We start from the raw sequence: 22,087 nt of genomic DNA on the forward strand, positions 1-22,087 counted from the left end.
TCATTATGAAACTTAGCTCCCACAAAATGGATTGATTTTAAAGTTTGGTGTATGGCTTTATAAAGATGGGGCATATGCTGTAAGTGATTTTAGTTGCTGTCCAATACAACATCTATGGATACCTAACATGACAATGTGTGCATCTTCACGTTTTTTTATGTTTCTATTCTCTATCAACTTCCTGTATGGATACCAAACATTACAACCTGCACATCTCCACTTTTTTTATGTTTCTATTCTCTATCAACCTAACACATCAACATGTGCATCTTCATATTTTTTATGTTTCTATTCTCTATCAACTCCTATATGGATACCTAACACGACGTGTGCATCTCCACGTTTTTTGTGTTTCTTTTCTCTATCAACCTAACACATTAACGTGTGCATCTTCATGTTTTTTATGTTTCTATTCTCTATCAACTTTCTGTATGGATACCTAACACGACAACATGTGCATGTTTTTTTTTATGTTTCTATACTTTTGAAACAAGATCAATATAAATGACCTCTAAAATTTTTATGTATAAGCACATCCTAACTCTTAAGTGCACTAAAATCTAATTGAAGAATATTTATGATTGCTTTTAAAAGTCATTAACACTCTGAAAGTCAAGAAGAGAAAAAAATAATTTAATTGATAGTGCAATTATTTAATACAAATGTAATTACAAACACATTAAAAATACAGTTTAATTAAACATATAAATACAAATGTAAATAATTCATAAAATTGGTAATTTAATTTTTGGAAGAAGTTGTAGCTGCAGTATGCTTTGAAGTTCAAGAGGAAAAGAAAACACAGAACAATTTCCTAGAAATAATGAATAAAATTTAACTCAGTATTTGAAATAGTCTTAAACTACAAAAGCAAGCTTGCTCAACCAACCAATTTCTGCTTCTAATCTAGATCTAAGTACAAATATCTTCACATACTGGTAGTAATAAATCAATTAAAAATTACATAGAATATTATAAAATGAACTTCCATCAAGACTTTAAAAAGTTGACCATATCAAATATTTATATTTTTACACTAAAGCTAGCATGGTGTTTCTACAAAGAAAATATAACAATAAAATGTCATAGGTGTAAAAGAAAATTTATGTGAAACACATTCTGACTATAAATGAACAAGAAGGTTATTACTTAGACAGTATCCAGCTGTCAACATCATACACAAGAAGAATTCTTTTGTGGGAAAAAAATAGCACCTTAGAAGCTCAGAGAACAAGATAACAACCCAGGAAATATACATTTGGTTGGTTATCCTGCATCATTATTATTGGAATAAATATAAGAATTATTGACATCACCAACACTTGCATTCATTTTTTCAAGTTCAACAGAAAGATGGTCTAGTACTTGGTCAAGATCACTTGCATTCATTGTAGACACATCACTCTGAGATCTCCTGTAATGATACACAACAAGGATATTAGGTTTAATATTCTCAAGGACTTACAAATATAATTGCTGTTAAGTGTTTTAATAGTGAACAAATGTGGTAAATCAAAAAAAGAATGGACTATCACACCTCATGGAAAGTTTCAGCTCATTAGAAATTCTTTAACTAAAAGAAATTGAAATGAATAGTACTTCACTACCATTTATGTGTATAAATAAGTAATAAATAAATAAGTTTTATTTAGAGTCGACATGAAATGCATAATAATAAGCATAAGCTCTACTGAGCTTTTGGCCGACATAAATATTTAAAACCTGATTTGAAAATATATATATATAAGAAAAATAACACCACAAATACCCACAAAAACTGAGGAGTATCACCTGCATCGATTTTCAAAAAGAAATGAAAAGGTAAATCAGAATAGAGCAACCAAATGCTTGGTAATAGTTCAAGTAAAAAACAGTCCAAGTTGTAAGTATTACTTTAAGTAATATAGTTTACTTCAGGGAATAAAGCTTTCATTGATTAAATGGCCATCACCTGATGAACTTCTTTCACGAGTTCATTAGACAAAGAGATCAATATACTTTCTATCAAACTTAGATGAACATACCAATGAAATGACAGAAAGTTTTAAATCTCCTTAACCGTCCAATAACCGAAGTAATGACCATTGAATCAAGGGAAGACATATTCTATCCTCTTTATTATACTATAATACTTGCAGCACAAAGTGGGCACTAATGGAACATTAAGTGATGCCATGCCATGTTATAGTGAAACAAGAGGCTCCCGGAATCGCTCACCTGATTAAATTTTGCCTTTCAAGGGCAATAAATTTAACGAGAATTGTCCAAAATTTTTTTCTCAAAAAGACTTTGGTAGGATTGATCATATGGATCATTTCATCAATTGAAAGTTTCTTTCTTTCTATCATAGTTTTCAAGATATTGGCTGAAAACTAAAAAAAAAAAAAAAGAGTCATTGCTTACCTTTCAAAGGCAATACCTCTTACAAGGAGTCGTCTGACAACTCTGATCCCTGGAGACTTTTCTAGGTCTTATTAAAAGAATCATTTCAAAATTTGGCTAAACCTTATGATTTTTGAAATATAATATGCGAAAAACTACTGTCTGACCTCTATATTCTATTTTTAGTAACAGCCACCATGTTTTTTGATGGATAAAAAATCCCCACATCAGTTCCATGCAGGATACCCCAAGGAACATTCATATTAAGTTTGGTTCCAATTGATCAAGTAGTGTCAGAGGAGAAGATTTTTGAAAGAAATAACATTAAAAATAGCAAAAAAATGCCTTAAAAGGGCAATAACTCCAACATGGCTTAGGTCTCACTAAACACATTTAATGTTTCCATCACTTTACATGTTAAAAAATAATTTTCAAAGTTTCACTGTGAATTCCAAGGACAAACAACATCTTTAAGTTGCATACCATTGCAAATGCTTGAAAAAAATTAGGCTTCCAAAATCATTATGCTAATGGTACGATGGTCATAGAAACTCTTCACAAAATTTACTTGAATAAATGATACAGAAAATCCACTAACCCTTTCCTGCTAACTGACAGCATGGAGGCAAATTACTTACACGTGTAAACAATATTCATACACTTTTGTAGTAAATTACAAGAATAATTTTAAAGTACACATTCTCAGCTTCATTTTGACTACTTTTGATCAGAATACACACAAATAATGCACTTACAATGCACAGATCAAGGTTCAATGTGATTTTAGTATTACGTAGGGGGTGTGGCCATTTGACCCGGAAGTGGTTAGTGAGACCTTAACTGCAGTGAAAATTTCACAATGGATAGATCTCATCATGCTGAACACATTAAGCCTGTCAGAATTTGGCTAAACCTGACGGTTTTGGAGATATATGCAAAAAGCTACTGTCTGACCCCTATGTTCCCAACATCTTTTCTATGCAAAATACCCCAAGAAACATTCATACCATGTTTGGTTGCAATTGGTCAAGTAGTGTCAGAGGAGAAGAGTTTTGAAAAAAAAGTTAATGACAACGACGGACCCCACGTGATGGCAATAGCTCACATGGCCATGGGCCAGGTGAGCTAAAAAAGTGGATGGCAAAATGTTAAAAAATGGCTAAACTCAAAAATTGTATTTTTAATTTTGGTGGAAATTAAACTAAATCAGTATTTTATGGTACTATACAATTGTGCAAAGTTTAAAAAAATTCATTGATCCATTCTCTAATTATTATCTGGTAACTGTTGGACAGACAGACAGACATGCAACTTTTTCAGAAAGTATCACATAATACCTCACCACTTCATGTGGCAGGGTATAAAAATCTTAAGTTAAAAATGTGAATATCTGTGCATTTTTGGAATAAAAGGTTTTGTGAATATTTTCCCTTCTGTTAATGTACACCATAGCACAATATCATGATCATTTATGTAGTAGCTACATGTTAACAGATGGATCAAGAAGTTATAAAAAAACATCATTTATGTATATTTATTGAAGTTTTTGTAATATTTTACTTGCAGCCTATTAAAATTACAAAAACCAAAAAAAAACCATCATATTTTGCCTTTCAAGGGCAATAACTCTAACAAGGAGATGTGTGACAACTTTCATCCAATGAAGATTTTTGTAGGCCTGATTATAAGGACCCCTTCATCAATGAAATTTTTTTTCTATCTATTAAAGTTTTCACAATATTGGCTACAAATTTTAGAGGGATTTACATACATGTTATGGAGTAGTTACGGAGTAATGAAAATGAGCATAACACTAAATACTTGCTAAGGACACAACTGTGAAGAAATGACATGTTACTAAGCCTTTTTTTAACTATATACACAAAAAATTGTAGACAGCAGATCTAACATTACACAGGTTACAACTTCTCTTAAAGAAAAAAAAATTAGTATTTCCTGAATTCAGTAACTGGTATTATTTTAAATATGAAATTATCAAAAGATTGAAATATAGTACTAACACAAAGCAATATCAGGATGGCTATCAGGAAAATAAAATGCTTTGCAGGGCACAGCTTGATGTGACCACAGAAGTTGAACTTGATATAGCCTTTAATTGTAATTTGGATTTAACCAGAATTGGAGTGGCCCTTTTTTGGCCTCTTATTCCTAAATAGTACTGTGAAAGTACTATTGTTCGTCGGGCACCAATTTTCGTGGTTTTCTTGGGTATATCAAACCATGATATTTGGTTCCCAACGAATAGTAGACTCCCATTGATGTGTATACTGAAAACTTCAAAACCACAAATTTAAGAATCCACTAACTTGTGTTTCTTCCTTGATCCACGAAAATTGGTATCCATGAATTAAAGTGCTTTCAAAGTATGTCAGAACCTCCAAAATCAATCCCAACCCTGCTTTCGGGGTAAGGCACCTTGTTATGCAATTTCAAAGAGAACCATTCCTTCTCATTCCAAATCATCATCCGAAAATCAGAACACTTATTTCTGGCCACTTTGTGGTGCAAAATTTTAACTTGCTTCAAGTCACATCTCCCAAAATCAATTCAAATCTTTCTTTTGTTCAATAGCAATTTGTAGTAAAATTAAAAAAAGGTCCATTCATTTTTACTATATATAATATATGAGGAAAATGCTTGTTACAGGCCCGTAATTCTTAAAAGGTCCAGGACTTAACCCCAAAAATCAATGTGCCAGTCTGATGTCATGGCAAATAATATTGCGGAAAAATATAATAGACATCAATATATTTTCACAGGAGTTATATAGCTTAATTCTTTTGAAATGCTTGTCATTGGCTCCAAACTCTAAAACAGTTGGGACCCAACCCCAAAAGTCAATACAAACCTTTCTTTGGTAGTTTGGACCTTGATTTCATGAAGATCAACCAGCTAATATTCAGGTTATTGCAATGAAAACCTAGTTTCTATGATGATGACACAGAAAACAAAAACACAAATGATGTCAGCACTATACCATTATACAATCACAATTTTTTGCAGTCATATTAAAAGCAATGTTAGAATGGTTAGAGAAATTCCTAAAAATAAAATTGGAAAGTCATGTGACTCTTGCTACTTACATAAACAATATGGTGGACTGAGATGCATGTACACAAAGAATCATTTTGACATGGAGACAAGGGTGCCAAAAGGATAATATCAGTACAAATGGCTAAAAGTTAAATGTTTGAATTTACTAAAAACCTTTGGTCATTTATTTAAAACAAGAGGCTCCCAGGAGCCTGAATTACTCACCTTGTTGAATTTTGCCTTTCAAAGGCAATAAATCAAACAAGAAGTTGTCCAACAATTTTGACTCAAGAAGTCTTTGGTAGGACTATCACAAGATCTTTTCAACAATTGAAACTTTCTTTTAATCTATCATAGTTTTCAAGATATTGACTGAAAACTATTAAAAAAAAGTCATTTTTCCCCTTTCAAGAGCAATAACTCTTACAAGGAGTCTGAAGACTTTTGTAGTCCTAATAATATGGATCATTTCAGCTACTGAAAGAATTTGGATAAACGGTTTTGGAGATATATGTGAAAAACTACTGTCTGACCCCTATGTTCTATTTTTATGCAGGATACCCTACGGAACATTCATACCAAGTTTGGTTTCAATTGGTCAAGTAGTGTCAGAGAAGATTTTTGAAAGAAATAACATTAAAAATAGCAAAAATCGTTGAAAAAGGGCAATAACTCCAACATGGCTAAACGGATTAAAACCAAAATTTAGATCTCATCATGCTGAACACTTTTATCCCATCAAAACCTAACAGTTTAGGAGATATATGTGAAAAACTACTGTCTGACTGCTATGTTCTATTTTTAGTAACGGCGGCCATGTTTTTCAACAAATCAAAAATCCCCACATCAGTTCTATGCAGGATACCCCAAGGAACATTCATACCAAGTTTGGTTTCAATTGGTCAAGTATTGTCAGAGGAGAAGAGTTGTGTATAATTGTTAACGACGACAATGGACACCAAATGATGGCAATAGCTCACCTGGCCTTTTAGCTACAAAAAGCTTATTCATTTCATGAAACCATCTCTAGCAATGATATTAGGCATTGTACATGTAAAAAAATATGAATGGACCAAAAACTGCATTGATAAGAGATGAATGGTGTCGATATGATGTAATGACCACTGTAAGTAGCTATGGGTAGCAATTAAATGTAACCAGAACTGTAGATATTTAATTGGCCTAAACTCTCTAATTTGTTGTTCTTACCTTAGTCATAATCATGTCTCCTACAGTAAAATTTTGGTTTTAAGATAATTTACTTTAGATTTAAATGTATTATTGGTTTCTTAAGTACAGGTTCACCTAACAATCATGCAGGAGGTGATAAGTCCACTTTTTGGTCAGCTTTCAATAGTAATTTAAAAACCACTAAATATTGAGAGAGGTTGGGAAGGTTTGGAAAGCAAGTGGGTGTCAAAATGCACATTGACAGCAATCCACTTTTTCCGCACACTGAAATAGTATCTGAACTGTGTAAAAAATTTACAGGTGAATTCAATTCAAATATATTGACTTATGTCTTAACTGTTCAAACTCTTATTGGTATTTTTATTGATAACTAATGCATCTTGAAGAAAGATTTAAACTTGATCTCCTTTTTCTTTATTTGCATGATTCTTTAGTTGATCTGTACATTTTTATTCAGAGTAGCTTTAAACCATACACAAAAAAATTGACAATGTAGACAGAGCAATGATATTGCATGTGCCCAAAGTAACAAAAAAAATATTTGATTTTAAAATTTAGAGTCACAGCAATAAGGAAAGAATTTTTTACAGTTGAAAAAATAAGAATCAGAATGAACAACTTGAAAAATCTAAAATGCCTACAATGTTCAGTGAAACTTTTTAAAACTGAACCCGGAATAAACTACAAACCTGTCTAAATTAAACATCTTCTGACATTCCATTACTTCAATTTCAATGCATTTTAAAGTGTGTGAACACAAGACCTGCTTAAACTGAACAAAACCTCCATTCCACAAGGGGTTCAATTTAGACAGGTTTCAAAACCTTGAGTCCACAAGGAGTTCACTTTAGACAGGTTTCAAAACCTTCAGTCCACAAGGAGTTCACATTAGACAGGTTTCAAAACCTTCAGTCCACAAGGAGTTTACTTTAGACAGGTTTCAAAACCTTCAGTCCACATGGAGTTCATGTGACATGTGACAGGTTTTACTGTATTATCTTTTTGAGAAAGAAAAAAAATTAAGCATGCTCATAGCATCGTCCTGACATCAGCTAACTTACGTGTATATTCTAGTGATACTATGTCTACTTGACAATGTACTTTGTCCATTTTCTGATACATCTACACCTTTATCTTTCAAATACCGCTCAAAGAAATTGTAATGACTGCTTGGAATAAAGGGGCATAACCCTATAAAAGAAAGTTAATATAGAATATGCAATAATGTAGTCACAATTACAGTAGTTGAGAATGACCAGTTCCAATTTCAATACAAATTTAGGTAGTCTACTGCATAATTAAAATAGCTCTCTAAGAAGAAATCTGCCCTACAGTATACCAATGTGTCCTACTGAACTACCACAAAACACCTGTATGATCTTTTGGACTCTATCTTTTAAGTTTAAATAGCTGTCAATTATGATGACTTTAACCTCTAAAGGTTAAGTAAATACAACTCCCTGAGGCCATTTAAATCAATGTTAAATTTTCTATACTGGTACATTTTCAAGTTTATATTTTGGGGCTTCTTATATACAGTCACTATACCAAAGAAAAAAAATGATACCAGTATTTACAGTCATTTTACAAAACTGTTTTAAGAAAAGGTCCTTAGAAGGACTGGTGCATGCATTCATATTGCAAGTTTTGCAAAAGTGTAATGAATGTTATCATTACTTAAGTTCTTAAGAATACTTCAGCTAGAAAGAATCTCAGTTTAACAATGTATGAGCATCAAAAGCTTTTTAAAAGAAGTTTCAACATTCAGTTCAATTAAGTAATTGATACTAAAAATAGGCTTGGTCTATGAATATTTAAATAAAATGAACACTGTTTTCCAATCAGAAAATCACTTGTATAAAGAGTACAAGCTACCCAAAGACATTGGTGGATGGCAAATATAGAGGTTAAGGTCATCATAATTGACCGCAATTCAAACTTGAAAGACAGTGTCCAAAAGATCACACAGGTATTCGGAAGTAGTTAAGTAGGACATATTGGTATAATGTAGGGTAAATTTCTACCTAAAGTAGAACACAATGGTATAATGTAGGGTAAATTTCTCCTAAAGAGATATTTAAATTATTCACTAGCCTATTTAAATCAGTGTTGAGATTGGAACTGGTTTTTTCAATTAGCTGTAAAAGGCTACCTAGCTGTAATTCATATTCACAAATCTAGTAGTCCTACATAAAAATAGTTCCTTTCTTGTCAGCAAAGTGGGAAATTATACAAGTTCACCTATAACTATCTGGGAGGCTAAATTGATATGATTTAAATGATTTTTTTTTTTGCATTAATCTTTATTTTTCCCTACTTCTAATCCCAAACTTTTCTAGCCTTGCCTTGCTCTGCCTATAATTCTATTTGTGCCCCCCCCCCTCAACCCTGAAATCCTGGATTTGCCCTATGTATACAATATCACGAGTTAAGGTTCAATTTACTAGTGCAAATACATAAGTACCTGTGATATGATGTCTCCTCTCTGGACCATACAATGAATAAATCTTATCACAGACTTCTGAAATGTCTGTTTTTAAAGGGTCATTCAGTGCTTGGACCAGGCTGTTAAATTCCTGCAACTCCTGGACAGAAAATATTTTGGGAAGCTGAAATAATAAAAATAATTCTGAAGTACCATTCTGTGTAAGAATCAGGCAATGGATGGCACATCATATTTCTCATTTTGGTCTTTTTTCCCCTTAAATATATTCAATACACCTTAAAAACAACTGAAATGCTATTATTTATCTTGAAGCATCTGTGACATAGATATTTTTTGACTGCTTATTTAAGGAAGAAGTGTGGAAAAATTTTCCTGCCATTTTTCCAAAGTGCATTTCAACTAAGTTTGATCTATCAATATCTTAAAAAGGCACATGTGCTGCACCTTGTACACATTTTGCCCAATTCTTAGTGAAGAAGTACTTAAACATTTGAAAACTGAATGAAACATAATTTTCATGATTAAACTATGTTAGGCTTCCTTTAAATCTTTCAGACGTCTCTTCATGGTGCACAAAAATAACAACAATGAATGCCTCAAAAGGCACACCTAGATTGGCAAACACTTACTAGAAAACAGTTTAGATCTTTTCTGTATTGGATAATCAATTTCTCTCAATAAAGAAGTAGTGCATAACTTTTGAACCATTACCATGGTTTGCTATACTACATAGACTAAATGAAGACAAAAATTTCTTTATCTTCATGTTTAAGAATTCATAATTTTCTTTGCTTAATAGTAATGGTGCCATTTTCTGTATTGTTTGATTGCATTATGACAAGAAACCTTGACAAAATAACAAATCATACAAATGGCTACCATCCTTTCTGCTTTTCAAATAGATTGAAAAACGATATCCCAAAAGATCATGCAATTAGAAAATAAAACGAAAATTAGTTTCAGATAAGTTAATACTACCAAGTTTTAGCAAAAGCTCATTTGTATATTTTATCAAGGAATATTAATTAGATAATATATTACATCTTTCATATATTCTTTTACAAGTACAGCATGGCTACTACTAGTTTCACTTTTCTCTCCCACACTAGATGTTCTTTGTGCCCGATGTCCTCCGAATTCAGAGTCAGACCTAGAAATACTAAATAACATAAAAGACCAACTTTATACAAAAAGCAGAAAAAGTTAATACACTAAATGTTTCAGGGTGACATAAATGTCCTTGCAGCAAATATCCATAGGTACAGTAGGTGGATTTATAGACTCTTAATTCTTAACCCACTTACCTCTGATTTTGGACCATAATACAGTATTGTACACAGAACTGGTTTCAGGTACAGTATAAATATGATTATAGAATTCATAACTAGAAAAAAGTTATTCTTGAACTTCGTATTATTGAACTTTATTCAATAAAAGCTTCGAAGTCCATGACCAATACGGAAGCAGAATAAAACATGAATTTGATCTAAAAAATCAACTGAATGTCTGCATGCAACTTCTTAAAAAAAAAAAATCAAAACAAAACATAAATTTGATTTGTTACTCCTCTAGACACACTTATATACATAATCATCAATTTGATTTGTTACTCCTCTAGACAAACTAATACACAAAAACATAAATTTGATTTGTTATTCCTTTAGACACACTAAAACACAAAAACATAAATTTGATTTGTTACTCCTTTAGACACACTAATACACAAAAACATACATATGATTTGTTACTCCTTTAGACACACTAATCCACAAAAACATAAATTTGATTTGTTACTCCTCTAGACACACTAATACACATAAACAAATTTAATTTGTTAATCCTCTAGACACACTAATACACAAAAAAAAACATAAATTTGATTTGTTACTCCTCTAGACACACTAATACACATAAACAAATTTGATTTGTTATTCCTCTAGACACACTAATACACAAAAATAACAGGCCAATAGAACTTTTATCTTATCAAGTATAAAGATAATTAATCAAAAGAAACCAACTGTTCGTTAAGAAGTGCACTTTTTCATGAAAAACTTAATCTTTCTAGCTTTATCAGTGATATGGTATTTTGTACATACCATATACTTTCTTTTGATGTCTATGCATATATAAATTGGATATAATTTTAGGGTAATGGGACTCCATATGTTGAAATGTTTATGGTTTGAACATCATATACATAAACAAAATTCCAGTCTTTCAACTTAGTCGCAAACATGAAAGGCAAGGCAAGTAAAATTATATTTAGATTTATAATTGTTTCAAAACTGAAGTAACAAACCAGTGAAATCATATGCAAAGGAAAATATTCAAATATATCATTATATTGTACTCACAATGACGGTTGATTGTTAATCACTGTTCCAGAACCTGTGATAATAGAAAATCTGCATTACAAACCAATGTGTAAAAAATTAAAATAATTTATGTGTGTTTAACTGCGTAATATTTTTCCCACAGTGGCCAGATTTAAAAAGGGAGGGTTGTAATTATGCCAAAGTACTTTAACCCCATCAAATTTTTTGCACCTGTATCAAGTCAGGAATTTCTGGCCACTGTATGTATTGTTTTGTTTTCACTTTCAGTTTGCTTTTGAATTGCTGGGGTATATGGGGGAGCAATTTTTTTGCTGTACCTTTGTATGTTGTTTTGGGGCCAGTTGCAGCCTGTGCTGTGGTGTGAGGGTTTCCTCATCATTCATTGAAGACCCATGGGTGGCCTTGAGCATTTTTCTTCCAGGTGGGGTTGTCTCTGACATATTCATCATATCCATTCTTGTTATATTTAAACAAACCTTTATGGGATTAATGGAACACTTACATAATTTGGAAGCTCTTTATCATGTTTTATCTTTTAGTAGTCCATGCAGTTATCTTATGTTTTAATGTTATTGTCTCAAACTGTGTATACATGCGTGCACCTGCCAGACCATACAAAATACTCTCACAACTACATTTCTCTTTGGACTTATATGAAATTTAATAGAAAAGTTTACTGCCATGAATCTCTCAGACAAGTTAAAAAATCATCATAACTGGCAAGACTGCAAGAAGTACTCTCACACCTACATTTTCAAACAGATTTAGATAAAATCTTTCATTTTTAATATGTCTAATGGACAATTTCATGTGGGGTCATAGAACACTATTCTTTTAATTATCACTAGATATAAATATGTGTAATTGAGGTAGATATTAGATATTTGAATCCAAACTGATTACCAACAGAAATGTTTTTAACTGGTATATGGCTATAAACCCTAAGAAAGGAAAAGAGAAGGCCAGCATGGTGTGGAAAGAATAAATGAGATGTCTGACATTGATTCATAATTATCTCCAAGGCGGTTATTGAGTAATTTTAATTTTTTTGCAATTTCCCTTTGAAGTTTCGTACATGTATTACTATTACAAGTTGACATTGCTCTAAATGTTTAACAAGGCTAATTTAATTTGACATAGTGCTGGAGGGGCATTAGTGTAGTTTCCAGGAAAACTTAAAAGATAACACAACTGACTGGTTAAAACAAATATCCTCCTATTGATTCTATGAATCTCTACATAATTCTAGCCAAGAGTTATCTCTCTTCTACCTTTTCAGCAATTTAGTATGGCTACATCTAACATTACAGACAATGACTTCCTTAACATAAAGCTAGTACAATACAGATTTTGCAACATGTTATAGCACATTTTGAACATCCAATGCTAATCATGTCTCCAAAGCAAGTTTCCAGCTCTTTACTTTAATGCAAATTTTTCATACTTAAAAAACTTAATTTTCTAAATATTTGTGATGTACTTAATTATTCTCAAGTATCATAGATTGTCATTATTAACATAAATGACAAAATTATTTCAATCAAATACAATCTAAACTCAACATAATGCCATCATAATCTAACAACATGGCTTACAGATAATCTACCTACAACCTTCCAACTAATCACTGTTCCAGGTATCATGTAGTTTAGATTAGCTAACTTTTAAATGAGTGCCTAATTTAACCTTACCTGTCTGGAACACATGGAGTATCATTTTTAACAGACTTTCAATTAACATAAGAAAAAAAATAGTACCGAGACAAAAAATAAAATACTTTACCATCAGAAGAGGCAATACCTCTGTCCGATCGGATTGATGCTTCATCTATTGTTTTCTGTAATAATTGCATCGTTGCCTCTTGATAAGCCCACTGGAAACACTGACCTAGAGAGGCACAGATATTATCTGCCTGTACCTGAAAGAAATGAGCAATGCTAAAAATATCTATATTCATATCATTTATGTGCTCAAGTAATTAAGAAATAATTCACAGACTCTTTATTATCATGTTTTTGCAAAGGGCTGGAAATTTCTATAATTTAGATTCTAATAGAACTACTGTATTAATAGTCTTTGAAAAGCATTCTTGTGAGAGCAGCAGCTTCAAAGCAAAATCTGTATTTCTGAAAAATGTCTACAGTGTTGGTCATAATTTTGTTCACCTTTTTTACCATGGCAGTGGTCTAAACAACTTTGCATTATGTTGTTTTAGAATATTTTGTATGTGGTATATAGCATGCTACTTATAAAAATAATCTAAAAATACATTTCAATACAAAAATTATTACTGAATAAAGTCATTTCTAAATTCTTCCATTACAACTATCACTTTTAGTCTGAAAAAAAAAATGGTAACGTAAAAATAGAAAGAAATAACAAAAATGTCTAACATTTTTATCAAGTACAAACCTGTGTTTTACAGTACAACACAGCTAAATCACACTTATCTGGATTTCCTGGAAAGTGCAAATTTAAATAATTTAAAAAGATTTAAGTATGGTCATAACTGCCAATAATATATGCTCTGTTAAAATACTTGATGAGCCTGTTTAATTTTTTTTCAGTTTTAAAGTGCCATAACTTAGAAAACAAAACAAAAATCAGAAAACAATGAAAAAATAAAAGGATCTTCCTTCCATGAGTACAAAACATTATGCCAATAAAAATGTAGCTTGATATAATCACAGATGTTGAACCCTGAACAACTGGGGCAAGTATGGGCACGCAGCTTTGAATTTCGATTGCAATAAAATGTTTGACACATGGAAAGAATTTGACAAGATTCAAAGTAGTCCCTTTTTGGTATCTAATCTTAGTTCCCTCAATAACTTTTGTGAAACACTCTAAAATGCATTCATTTATAGGAAAGTTTTTGTCTGGACATAAAGAAAATGCTTGTTTCTGACCCCTTTTTGGCCCCTAATTCCTGTCCTGTTTAAATTCTGTTCAAATCACAATCCCAAAATTCAAACATAGCCTTTCTTTTGTTAATAGGCACCATTTGGTACATTTCGAAGAGATCCATTCAATTATAGACCAGTAATTGTCGGGACATAATGAAAATGCCTGTATTCTAACCCTTACTTGGCCACTTATTCATAGTCAGTTCAAGTTTGGTACAATTTCAAAGAGACCCATACAATTATACCCAAGTTATTGCCAGGATGCCAGGAAATGACAGCATTATATCATTATATGATGTCATTTTTTGTTAAAAGATGGACAAACTGTGGTTAACCATTTAATAGTATGATTCAAATCATAGGAGTATTAAAAATGGCAAAATAGGGAAGAGATCAACAGGTTTTAAGTGGATGTCATGAAAAGGTTACTCTAAAACCTGATAAATAAACACCAATGTTTATCTGCAATATATTTGTATAAAAACTGTAAATAGTAAATACAATGTATGCTGTATGGTTAATATACAAAGCTGTTATACAGAAAACTGAAATTAAAAGCTTCTTTTAATTGTTACATTAGTAATTAATCAAATAGATTATTACCATATTTAATAGCTAATGTATGCAGCCCATCATCTTTAATATAACATACAGCAGCTATCTCAGGAATTGGAACTCTTAACAAGACTTCATTCTACAATTAGAAACATATACAAGTGTTCCTAAAAAATGGAAATAGTGAAGTAACTGTGTCACATCTCATCATTAAAATTTTCAAAACACATCAATCTAGCCTAAAAGATTTTTGCCACACTACTGAAAAGCATCTGTCATGATGAATGTGAAATAAAATTGATCTGACAAAATTTCCCTCAATAATATTGTAAAAACTGTTGCACTATTTACAATGCTTCACTTATTTCAAAATTTTCAGTGCTGGTACATGTATTAACAATGAAATTCAAAATATTGTTCAGTTACTTCACTTCAATGGTATATGAGTCAAATATCTCATGGTCTTTTTCCTTCAATTATCAACACTAATTTTCCAACCTGTTTAAGCTACTGAATGAGAATCTGTATATTTGCCTGTACTTTATGAAAATGTCCTGAATCCTGATTTTTGAGATTTTTAACTTAAGCACTAATGAGAAATTCACTATTTGCTAAGTGAAATTTGCAGTCAAAATTCATAAAAAATACAGAGAATATGTAGAAGTAAGCACTCCATATTATTGATAAGAAAGGTCAACACCAATTCTATATTGCTTTAATAACATACCAGTCCAATCCAGATCTGTTCATAAATTTTAAATAAAGAATAGGTACATAAGCAGATGGAATTTTCACTATATTTGAATTGCAATAAAGAACTTAATAGAAGAGGTAAACTTCAATTTAGATGAATTAAATGCATCAAAATATGAACTCTCAAATAATTCCTCCATCAACTTGTACACATTCATTACATTTACTTCTTGCAAAGATATGACTGTAAAGATGTAGGTACAAATGTAGCAGTATTCCTAATAATTGCTTTGTCTTATCTACCTAATATATTAGTATCTGGAGACTTACCTCTGTGTTCTTTCTGTAAATTTTGATTTCATTTTTACTCAGTCCAAATACAGCATCATTTTCTAGTGACATATGAAGTGGTATGAATTCCTGTTTCTAAATACATATGCATTGTATTAGGTACCATTTCAACAAGTCAGTCAGAAAAACATTGGTAAAACCCTTACTGGTCTAAACCTAATAGCATGCAAATGCTTTTTAATAACCACTGGTATAGTCGCGCCTCAATGGAAGAGGTAGGTTTAGCGCGCTGTAAAACCAAAACTTAACCCATCATTTCGTTTTAAGTGCCTAAACCAAGTCAGGACCATTGCGGTACAAGCTCCTCCAGTGGTGTAATTTCTATTTTGCCGGATTTATTTTGGACTTGACTAGATTATGAAACTGATTAGTGTTCGGTAATTTTGTTGTAACCCTTATCTGCTTAATTAACAAACATCAACAATGCATTAATATTTCAATCACAGTTCCAAATTAGAATAGGATAGACATCAAACAGTTAAACTGAATCTAGTTTGATCCTTAATTTTGTAACAGAGTATTATGAGTAAGCATGATTAGAGCTTCTAGCCTCAAGTTTTTGACAGATTAATATGTGTAATTTTGGCATATGTTCAGCATAAGGATAGTTAAGTTATAGGACCTTCACCTTTGATTTTCAGATTTTCTTTACTGTATCATATAATGATTTTGAGCATTACTGTTTTCTTTTTAACACTAACAAGTGCTTACAAGTTCTTTGAGTGGTAGTTAGATTCCACACTGTATGTCAAATGCTAATGGACTGATGTATAAATACCTCCCATTTTTTTATGCTAGCCATTTACTAACCATTCTTATAATAAATTTCTTAATTTAACACCTTTGTATAGTATAGTTGTTTATTGTCATTGTGTGTAACCACCAAAATGATTCAAATCAGATACAATATTCTCTAATTTGACTGATTTGCCTTGTGTTGTGATCTCAAGATACATTACAATTATTGTACTGTAAAAAATACCAATAATACTATACCTACCTTTCCTCTATCAATTATCCTTAAAACATCAGTTCTGTTTGTAACATCCACTTCAATTGGTACCCCAGGAACGCGACCAGCATACTGTCAAGTGAAGCAGTGAAAACATTTGTGGTAAATAAAATATTAGCAAATGAATGATACAAAAAACAGATACCAACAAGATGAAATTTTCTCTCCTTTCTTTTCATCTTTAAATCAAACAAAAAAAAAACAATTAAAATTTGTGTTAGTATCAAAATAACTAGAAAAGTATTGTATAACTTGTACTGAAACTTACCCATATAGCATTCTCTATGCATTCATTCTTCATTAACAAATCTCCCATCAAATAATCAGGAATTGGATCTGTCAGTTTGTGTCCTTCTCTGGTGGATGACATCACTTCTCTTCAATTCATGTTATATCAGATTCAATTTGTATTTCTTGAATTGTTTTATCTGCATGTTTGATTTATAAGTTATTACAGTCATTCAATCCATAAAATACAGACAATTCCTACAAAATGTGTTTAAGAATTACTAAATGTAGTCAAATGAATAGCACAGAATTTTGCTTTTCATTTAACTTTCATGGAATTCTTTACTTGTGTGCAAGCTAGTAAATGTTTTTTATATCAAAAGAAAAGAGAGATACTGTACATGTATTTTGGTGCATTTTATATCAAAAGAAAAGAGAGATACTGTACATGTATTTTGTATATTTTATATCAAAACTTGTTTGAGGAATCTCTTACAAGTTTTTGGGGTAAGTCTTATTGAACCTTGATGACTTTGTTTTATAAATCAACAATTACCAAAAGCTCTGTAGATCTTTTAAACAAATTGTTGAATGAGTTTCTAACACAATGGGACAGCCCAATATTCTACACTGGCTGGAAAATCAGTGAAGTGAGTGCCTTGAAAGGGCTCAAATGCTCATGCTTTCAAGTCTAATGTCCCATTAGAATAAATATGTTAAGTAGCAATATAATCACAAGAACCAAAATACAATTGTTAGCTATCAATATACATTAAACAAGAAACCTCACATGAGATAATTGTTTATGAAGTCCCTGTTGTAAATACATTTTATTTCCTACAATGTACATCAGTTTCACAGGGTGGTCGGACTGCCTTTTCCAAGTAACACTCTGTGCCCTTTGCATGGTGCCCTGCCCTTTTTTAAAGTCAAAGGTTATTTTTTTTAGGAAAATGAATCTTTTTTTTTACGGTCTCATTCTAATCTGCCATTTTGTAAACAATATGCGCATATTGTAATTAATATTATACCTTTCTTTACTTGCCAAAAACAGCTGATTGACTCTTCTAATTGGAATATGATTTGAAATAATTAAAACTAAATATACAATGTAAGAACCATAAATCTGACTAAAAATGTGTTAATTGCTGTCTTAATAGATAAAAGAAAGTTTTATGACAGGTAAATAATCACTGAGCAGCAATCAGCTGATTGGGATTATCAATGAAAATGGACAAGTAGAAAATAGATCACAAAATTGGATTCACATGTACCACCATTTTATGGACAGCCAATTATTTGTTGATGACAAATTTCTACTGTACAAATAATCTGACAAATACTGTTGATTGAACAGGTCAAAGTTTTGTAGAAACAATTTACATGTTTATTCAAAATATCAGTTACCTCCAATAACATTTTCCAAATTTTCAACAATCAGGACAGTCGCCAAAAGTTTTGCTTGCAATGGAAAATATATACTATTTCATAAAATTTAGACGATTTTGGACATTTGGTAGCAGCGATCTTTAATAAAAATCAAACTGCTGATGGCGTTGAATCTCGAAAGTCAGGAGATTATTATAGGTATTTTGAAAACTTTATAAATCCGCTAATGGTAATTTGTTCTTTTTTCGATTTCCAAAAAGATTAATTAATTACAATGGGATCAGCACTTTCACCACTTCTTGAACTACACATCCACACAATACTAATGATTCAAAATTCCAATTTAAATTTCATTTTCTTTTTTTTGTTTTGTTTTGTTTCATTTCGTTTATATTTTGTGTCTCAATGTGTCTTGACAACTAATTTTTAGTTTTAAACAAAGACAATCACATGGAATTCATATATGGATATCAAAGGCATTAATAGTATGAACTTCTAAATATGTATTGAATATTTCTTTGACATTCAATCATGTAAAATATAATTTCAATCATAATGTAAAAACGGGCAATGTATTAATACAAAATAATCAATTTGATACATTTTCATACTCATACACCATGTCTCTTTTGCGGTGGAAGACCTTTTAAGGCGATCATCAACCGGAAGTCTTTAAGGTGGTTATCAACCGGAAGTCCTTATGATTGACATCAGATGATTTTAAGACTCAGAAGTTACACGACTTCCAAGTAAAAATATATTTGTTAATATCCAGAAACATGTTACCTCACATGCAATATATCATAACATGTACATGTTAAGAGGGAGATTGAACAAGTCTAACTGGTGTTTGATGGCTGTTCAAATCAAGAATAACAAGGCATATTTGAAAATCATATATTAATTAAATATAATTTGCTTAAGAAGATATATCAGTTTCTCCTCTCTACGAAGACTCCAGTGACCAGTCTCTTAAAAAGAAGTAATGTCTGAAGTTCATGTTTCCTCAAAATATTACAAGAGGCTCCCAGGAGCCTGAATCGCTCACCTGTTAAAGTTTGTCTTTCAAGGGCAATAAATTTAAAAAGGAGTTGTCCAACAGTTTTGACTCAAGAAGACATAGGTAGGACTATCATACGCATCATTTCAGCAATAGAAAGTTTCTTTCTATCTATTATAGTTTTCAAGATATTGGCTGAAAACTGCAAAAATTCATCTTTCAAGGGCAATAACTCTTACAAGGAGTCACCTGATAACTTTGATCCCTGAAGACTTTTGAAGGCCTTATGAAAAAGGTCATTTCAGCTATAGAAATAATTTGCTAAACCTAAAATTTAGGAGATATTTATGAAAAACTACTGTTCCATTTTTAGTAATGACAGCCATGTTTTTCAACAGATCAAAAATCCCCACATCAGTTCTATGCATAATACCCCAAGGAACATTCATACCAAGTTTGGTTCCCATTGGTCAAATAGTGTCAGAGGAGAAGATTTGTGAAAGAAATAACATGAAAAAAAGCAAAAAATGTTGAAAAAGGGCAATAACTCCAACATGGCGTATTAGATTCAAATGGAAATTATACCACAGATAGATCTATACATGCTGAACACTTTTACCCCATGTCAGAATTTGGCTAAACCTAACCGTTTTGGAGAAATATGTGAAAAACTACTGTCTGACCCCTATGTTCTATTTTTAGTTTCAGAGGAGAAGAGTTTTGAAAAATTGTTGACAAGGACGACAGACGCCAAGTGATGGCAATAGCTCACATGGCCTCCAGCCAGGTGAGCTAAGAATTCAAGAATTTAAATATCAGTATTTCAAACTAAATTTGGGAGGAAGCCACTGGAAAAAGAGGTTTTCAAACTCCAATTATTATTCTACATACAGATATTGTCACACTTAGTCAATTGAAAAATGGCCAAATCAATTCTCAAATTCAGATGGTCTTCCCTAGCCTAAATGGCCTAATGAAAGTAATGAAAATAATACCATTACAGATCATTACAGCTGCTTTGTTGTCTCATAGTTAAACAAAGGTAGATCAAAATGGTGAAATATTACTACATGTATATATTTTGAAATTGTGACTGGAACACTGTATATGAACAGAACCTTGGGATGAATTTCCCTGATAATTTAAGAAACTTTCACGTTCAGAGTACCAATCAGTTGGATCAACTGGTTTCAGTAAGCTTATGGCCAGAAAAAAAAACATCAATATCAAGTTTGTGCATGTGAAATCGGGAACTTAAATACAGCATCACGGCAGCTTCATTCTCATATACTAGTATTTCAGACCATGACAATAGGAAAATGCATAAGAACAATAATAACCATATACATGTATCATAACAAATTTTACCATTTTGGAAGTTAATAATAACAGGGCTTATAAAAATAATTTAAGGAGCATTTAAGGTTTCAACTTCCTCATATATTATTTTTTCATGATTTTTTTTTATTTGCGTGCCATTGGTAGAAAAGGAGAAACAATATTTGCTTCAAATAGAAAAAAATGTTAACTGTTTTGCTATGACTTTAAAACATTTAATGATTTTTAGTTAGGAAAATGAAGATACAAGTGAATAAATAGTCAGTTTCTGACAGTCATTGTTTTAAAGTGGTGAATTTTTCAAAAGTTTCACTATTGTCACCTATTGGTAATCAAAGCACCAAAGGTGCTGAAACTCAAAAGTTGCTTGACGTGCAACCTGCAAGATAAGTTCCCAATGTTTATTTTTTAAGCAATGTGCTATCTAGTGCCTGTCATTACATGGACTAAGGTTTGAGAATGTTGTGGTGTTGAACCCATATTTCCCTTGCAACCTGCAGCAAAACAAAACAAATATCGTGAAAATAAGATTATTGCATTTGTTTAACTCCAATTAAATTGTATTGGCTTTTAACCATCTTCTTTGAAATTACTAAGCGGCCAAGCACAAAAAAAATAGTTTGGTGTCTCGATTTACCAGTTCGACAAAATTTTCGCTAAAAATTAACACTTAAAATGTTTGAAATATAATATCATTCAGTTGGGATATCAGTGAAACATTTTAAGTTTAAAAGAGAATCACGCATCAATTTGAAGAAGGCATTTCCGTCCGTGAAGTTATCTGCCGGAAGCCCTTTTGTCATTCTTATACTAACAAAATTGGTGCCATTCTACTTGTAGTCTGTATCCAAATCATATGTAAAATTTGAGTCAAATCATAATAGCTAAATAGTTGGAGCGTGATATGATAATTGCTTACTGAATAGAAGTTTCTGGTATGACATACCGAATGCTAAGGCATATTTTAGGGCATTACTGCATAGAAATCGGTGATTTTCAGGAGTTCGACATATTTTTTTTATAAACACCGTTTCCCAATTTACTGTGTAGTGTTGATTTCATCAAGCACAATTTCTGTTCAATGTTCTTGAAGTAAAATAAGTGACAGAACGACTTAATATGATTTTTAATTGGCTAGTTAGTTTCACAAACACAAAATTGTATATCTTTAGTTAATTGCATAAATAAATTTGTATAGTATTA

The 22,087-nt window shown here is 31.5% G+C and overlaps 1 protein-coding gene across 21 annotated transcripts; it reads right to left on the reverse strand.

The window, feature by feature from the left end:
- Positions 1-619: 619 nt before the first annotated feature.
- Positions 620-21,938, reverse strand: LOC148629830 (cerebral cavernous malformations 2 protein-like). 21 transcript variants are annotated; one of them, XM_088557925.1, is made up of 13 exons: positions 21,831-21,932; positions 21,326-21,378; positions 17,198-17,415; positions 16,918-17,001; positions 15,897-15,992; positions 14,922-15,012; positions 13,825-13,871; positions 13,195-13,330; positions 11,431-11,464; positions 10,115-10,232; positions 9,092-9,236; positions 7,689-7,818; positions 620-1,414 (listed from the first exon to the last, which is right to left on the reverse strand). In XM_088557925.1, exons 3-13 carry the CDS (start codon positions 17,297-17,299, stop codon positions 1,267-1,269), a joined length of 1,131 nt encoding a protein of 376 aa, XP_088414051.1. In that variant the 5' UTR covers positions 17,300-17,415; positions 21,326-21,378; positions 21,831-21,932; the 3' UTR covers positions 620-1,266. The 21 variants fall into 21 exon arrangements, with proteins under 21 accessions (XP_088414051.1, XP_088414208.1, XP_088414130.1 ...); XM_088558082.1 differs by lacking the exon at positions 21,326-21,378 and adding an exon at positions 6,646-6,665 and having other exon boundaries at positions 10,115-10,223; positions 13,213-13,330; positions 21,804-21,929; XM_088558004.1 differs by having other exon boundaries at positions 13,213-13,330; positions 21,831-21,876.
- Between the last annotated feature and the right edge of the window lie 149 nt (positions 21,939-22,087).

Source organism: Perna viridis, chromosome 1 (assembly GCF_037379345.1).
Source record: "Perna viridis isolate PV_CMFRI_1.1 ecotype Kerala chromosome 1, ASM3737934v1, whole genome shotgun sequence".
NCBI lineage: Eukaryota > Metazoa > Mollusca > Bivalvia > Mytilida > Mytilidae > Perna > Perna viridis.